The following is a 5,643-nucleotide window of genomic DNA, read 5'->3' as shown; positions in this document are numbered from 1 at the left end:
TAGCAGGAGACAGGAGTGGGAGTGGGAGTGAGCACCCCAACAGGCCAGCAGGCAGTGTGTGTCAAGAGGCGAGCAGGAACTGTAGTGTGTTCCTCCGTGGCGGCGTGGGGGCTTATCCTTGCTGCTATTACTCGTGTGTACCAATGTGTGTGTGTATGGCGTACTAGCCTTGTGTACTGCCTCACCCCTGCGACCGCCCCGCCCTTGCCTGTGGAGACTGTGGCTCGTGTGGCACTGGGAACCTGTGGCCATGGGGTGACAGTCAGCTGACCACCACCACCACCGCCTCCGCCACACGCCGCCTGGAAAAGATCCTGAAAAAAAGAGGCGGAAAGAACTTATTTTTGGATTGTTATGAAAGAGATTACAGATACAAATACACAGGAAGGTAAAAATAGACGTACCGTAACTGAAGACTGGTGAGAACGTTGTTTGCCCCTAAGCATACCCAGAATAAACCGCCGCCGGGGTAAAACAACGTTACTTTTTTGTAGGGAAAAAAAAAATAACTAGAAATACATACTCCATAAGAAAAATAATGCATAGGAAATAAAAAAGACGAAAGTAAAAGGAAACTGGCCTCAAAATAAGTGAAGTGCCCTATTAAGTCACAAGAAGAGGAAGAAAGATTCACTCACTCCGGCCCTGAGGACAGCATCTTCAGGAGGACCTGCGGGGCATAGCTGACGGAGGACGTTCACCCCTCCTGGCTCCCGCTAAGGTGGGTACCGAGGAGAATGCTAATGCCCACCCAATCGTTATTACACACACATACGGTGTGTGGAGTGTGATGTGGTCTCAATCCTACCTGAATATCAGTCTGTGAGGTCTGAGCTCACTCCATAATGGGAAAGACTGGCTGGGTGACCAGAAGGCGACCGAGGTGAATTACACACACGTATTGCATGACGTCTAGGGGTCGCCAGCCAGCACTTCCTGTACCATTGGGGTCAGCCCACGGGGAATGACAACCTCGCGGCAAAATTATAGTTTTATTGACGCCAATCCGCCACCTTTATGTCCTTCAGTTAGTCAATCAGTTATTGATGCTGCTGCTGCGGCTTCATTCGTGTGTGTGTGTGTGTGTGTCACCGTTTTTAGTTGTACTGATAATGTTAAATTATAAATACCGATTCTATGAAATGGTTCCAGAGAATAAATCAATATTTTGTGATTTATCGTGTGTATGAATAGTATACTTAGGAAGTTTGGGATGGGGTGTGCAGCATCTCAAACCATCCATCAATGGAGTTCCGAAACAAAGGATGGAACACTTTTATTTCTCAACTGCCATGTGTTTGTTTATATTTTCCTTTGACTTTCTTGTTTTACGTCGCTATGTTAATGATGAATTGCAAACAGTTTCTTGGATGCGTGAATTTTATTGTTTTAAAGCTTTTATTTTTACTTTTTGTCCCATTTATTGATATCCAAACCACTATTAGGGTCCGAGTTAGCAATGGTCCGAATTGGCAATAGTCTCCTAGAAATTAAAAGTTCTGCGCCTTCATGCATAGGACTGCAAATCATTCCCGTGATATGCTGTTATTCCATCCTTTGCTTACTGACCTCATTGGCGGATGGTTTGAGATTACAGATACAAATACACAGGAAGGTAAAAAATAGACGCCTCACCCCCATCCCCCCATTCTTGACTCCTTTACTGGTGGAGATTGATGCTGGACACTGGACCCATCGCATCCATCAGCAGGGACGCGGGGCGGCGAGAGGGGGTTGGGAGTGGGATAGTTGATCAAATTATCGGGGGAATTATTGCTCCCATAATTCAGCTGATGTTTATGAGTCAGTCTTTCCTAAATGGCGTGGCTGTGCATGTTTCATCAATATTTGCATGGCATGAGCTTAACATTTCGGCAGTTTATGATCACGTGACACTTGTTTCCTCATTTGCGTAATTCTAAATCATTTCACTATGTTAGACTAAAGCTACTGGTACTTGAAGGATTGAAATGCGTGTTCATTCACTCTTGTTGTCAATGGTACCCTCAAAATGACACGCTGTATGGTCTTGCACTGCAATATTCTATTGATTAATAGTAGTAGACTTGACAAGGAATAGCAGTGGAAGGTTTAGTACAGTATACCTTTCTGGTGACCACGCGGTGATTGTTGTCAGTATTATTAGCTGTAATGATAGTAGTACATATCTTAACCGAACCTAACTGGTATGTACTGTACATATATTCATATAGGCGAGTACACACGCGCGCGCACACACACACACACACACACACACACACACACACACACACACACACACGGTAAGAAGGGAAACAAAGACTCATTCATTATTAATACCAGCCGAAGAAACACGACAGAAGAAACACAGGCTGTGAGTGTAGCAGCTTTTCTCAGCAGCTTGCCTTTCCACACCGGCAACGTGCTGACGCGGGCCCATAGCGCGGTTTCACCCCGTTCATGAGTTCCGCGACCAACCCTCTCGTATGGAAGGGCCCTTGTGTCTTATTTACTCATCAACCACCATCATGTTCATCTTTCCTTATTTGTCACATTGATCTTAAACTACACCATGCCAAATTTATATCTCTTTACTCTTTACTCTTCTCTTACTTGACCCATTGCTGTAGAATTACTAAGATGTGTTGATTATACAGTCTTGCCCTTTCTTTATCTATACACACTTCTTTTATGTTTCCATTATTGTGCTCCTGATTACATTACATCACTATCCAATATGCTAGTTCATCTCTGTTTCTCACAATTCAAGATCTAATGTATCCTTCTCTATAAGGAAAACTTACTGCTTTTAATGAATATAACCCATCTTGGTTCAGCAGTAAGTGGGTGAATTATGTAACTAGTAGTGTTCAAACAATGATGCAATGTGTATGTATGTCAGGAATTGATTATTTGAGATTAAGGGGTTGTGGTCAAATTCATATTAGTAATAGTAGTAGTAGTAGGAATAGTTATTTATGTGCAGTGCTTTCTCATCACTTAATGGACCTTTTTTCCCTCTATATAGTATTCTCTTCCAAAATTTTGAAAGCTGACGAGTACATACTTCACATTCCTTTCCTATTATCTGCATCTTGTATTGATCAAGAGGTAAACTTTCCTGCCTTAATTAGTGCCTGATTAGTATATTGTATTGAAATATCCTGAAGGGCATTTGTATTGTAATAAATATAAGAACAAAAATGAAGTTAGGGGATTGCAAAAGGCCAGTTCACCTACACAAGACCATTCCTGAAGCCTATGCTCACATATGCTGTTTTTGCTTGTGATATTGAATTTTACTTAGACCTTGGTACTGACTGGTGGTGGTGGTGGTGGTAGTTGAATTTTCCAGGATGCGAGAGGGAAAGTTAATGTGGTTTGGTGTTGCAAGGCAGGATGAGCGTGGGGATATGTTGGTGCATACAATAGGTGGTGGTGGCAGGGCATGTGTGTAACCTGTGTGGTGGTGGTGTTGGTGGTAGAGTGAAAGTGTGCTCCCTCTGACCCCTCTGATGTAGATAGGTGGTGCTTCCTCCTCATCACGTCCTCCATTCATATCACTCATCACTCCCCTTGTTTGTGTCGCATTGTGTTGCTCTGTAATGCCCTCATGTCTCAGTCATATTTGGAAAACAGTTATACATTTACCTGCCTCTCTGTTACTTCAGTCTTCCTGTGAATAAATTAATGTCTCCTGTTTCTGTAAAGTTTTCCTCTGCATTTTTGTTCACACTCTTTCAATATCCTTCATTACACCCATAGTTTTTAATGCACATAAATTTGAGTTTTTCAGTTATAACACACAGGTACCTTGAATGAATGAATGTTTCTTCCTGTTCCATTTCTATAAAGTTTTCCTGTGCCTCTTTGATCATCTCAATATCCTTCATTACACACACAGTTTTTTTTTATACAAGGAAATTTGAATCTTGCAATCATAACACACAGGCACCTTGAATGAATTACACAGTGTTGCTTGCTGTTCTGTTTCCATAAAATATTCCTCTACATCTTCATTCATACCCTTTCACTATCCTTCATTATATGCACAGTTTTTAATGCATCCCAAATTTGAGTCTTGCAATCATAACACACAGGCACTTGAATGAATTAACATCTCTTGCTGTTTTGTTTCTGTAAAGTTTTCCTCTACATCTTTGGTCAGACCCTTTCAGTATCCTTCATTACTCACAGTCTTTAATGCACCTAGATTTGAGTCTAGATAGCACTCACAACACACATGCACCATTTGAGCTGCTTATTCTTAACATTGATCCTCTAATTTCCCTATACATGCCTTGTCAATCAATAAATGGAATGACAACTGGCACTCACTCAGACACACTTGGCTCGGTAGACTTGTGGCTGGGGGTCAGTAGTGAAGAGAGTGCCGTGGAAGACACACCTGCTCCCCTGTGCTCTCCCAATGATGACCGAATTTTGAGATATTATGATGTCAAGTGTGAGGGAATCAATTTTGGTATGTAGGATCAGTTTATGAGTGTTTATGAGGTTCAGGGTGATTTGTGAGTTTTATGTTTTGACTTCAGGTGTTTCTTGGGTGGGATGTCAGTGTGAGCGTGGAGGCATTGAGAGAACGATTAATGGAGAGACGAGTGTTATATTCTGATTAGTGGTTTATTCATATTTTCCATAGCAGCTGTATTCATTTCATTCGGCTGGCAAAAATTAGTGTTATTTGTACCCTTGTTCATGTTTTTTCTTTCTATTTTGTATTGTGTGTGTGTTGGCTTTGCTTTTCTTTGTGTGATATATATTTTTTTGTTTTATATATGTATTTTTTCAATTCTGTTTATTTGCATTTTTTTTTCTATTTATTTATTTAAAATTTTGTTGTGGTTTGCATTTATTTTCTGCTTGGCTATGTTGCTTTTATGTATAGACTCTGCTTTTCTTGTGGGTGGTAGAGTTAGTGATATTTTTTATATATTTCATTTATTTGTTTATTTATCAATCTCTTTATTAATTTGATTTATTTATATATCAATTTTATTTATTTATTTTTTTCCTGCTGTGGTTTGTATCTGTTTTCTGCTTGTCCATGTCAATATAAAGTACTCTTTTGGTGGGGTCAAAGGGTCAAAACATACACTTCTTCCTCCAGTACAGTAGTTCTATTCTGCTCTTCAGAACTCATCCACCTCACACCCAGTTCTAAATATAGCTGTAGCCAAACGAGGGATAAAACAGTCATTTGTATACAGTGCTTATTCAGCTCCATCATCATTATTTGTCGTCACACCTGTGTAATGATATGCATCCACTTAAGACCACATCTGTCCACCACACCTGCTTGCCACATTTTTCTTATAACCAATCATGTGTGGATATAAAGCTGCAGTACAGTTGTGGATTGCTTTATTTATATTTACTCTACTCTGCTATGACATGCTTCTATCATTAGCACTTGTATTGATAAAGCAAGATGAGTGTGTATTTACCTAGTTGTAGTTTTACAGGGCCTGGGCTTTATGCTCATGTCTCCATATCTACACTTATCCAATCTTACTTTAAAACTATGCTCACTCGTTGCAGACACTACTTCTTCATTCAAACTGTTCCACGTCTCAACACATCTTTGCGGGAAATATCTCTTACACATCTTCCCTTCCTCAGCTTCTTACTATGTGATCTTGTGCT

The 5,643-nt window shown here is 40.5% G+C and overlaps 1 protein-coding gene across 2 annotated transcripts in view; it reads left to right on the top strand.

Moving 5' to 3' along the window:
* LOC123501745 (protein-tyrosine sulfotransferase-like) overlaps positions 1-5,643 on the top strand; it is a 39,284-nt gene continuing 33,641 nt past the window's right edge. Inside the window, exon 1 of one of the 2 annotated variants that reach the window (XM_045250759.1) lies at positions 1-721. Coding sequence is in view for 1 of the 2 variants with exons in the window: in XM_045250758.1 (XP_045106693.1) it covers positions 4,433-4,462 (30 nt within the window). In the remaining variant the exon portion in view is untranslated. Of the gene's footprint in view, positions 722-4,420; positions 4,463-5,643 lie in introns of those variants that run through there. The other variant, XM_045250758.1, reaches the window with a different exon arrangement.

Source organism: Portunus trituberculatus, chromosome 9 (assembly GCF_017591435.1).
Source record: "Portunus trituberculatus isolate SZX2019 chromosome 9, ASM1759143v1, whole genome shotgun sequence".
Classification (NCBI taxonomy): Eukaryota; Metazoa; Arthropoda; class Malacostraca; order Decapoda; family Portunidae; genus Portunus; species Portunus trituberculatus.
Note: the sequence above shows the minus strand (reverse complement) of the source record. Positions and strands in the feature narration are given on the sequence as shown.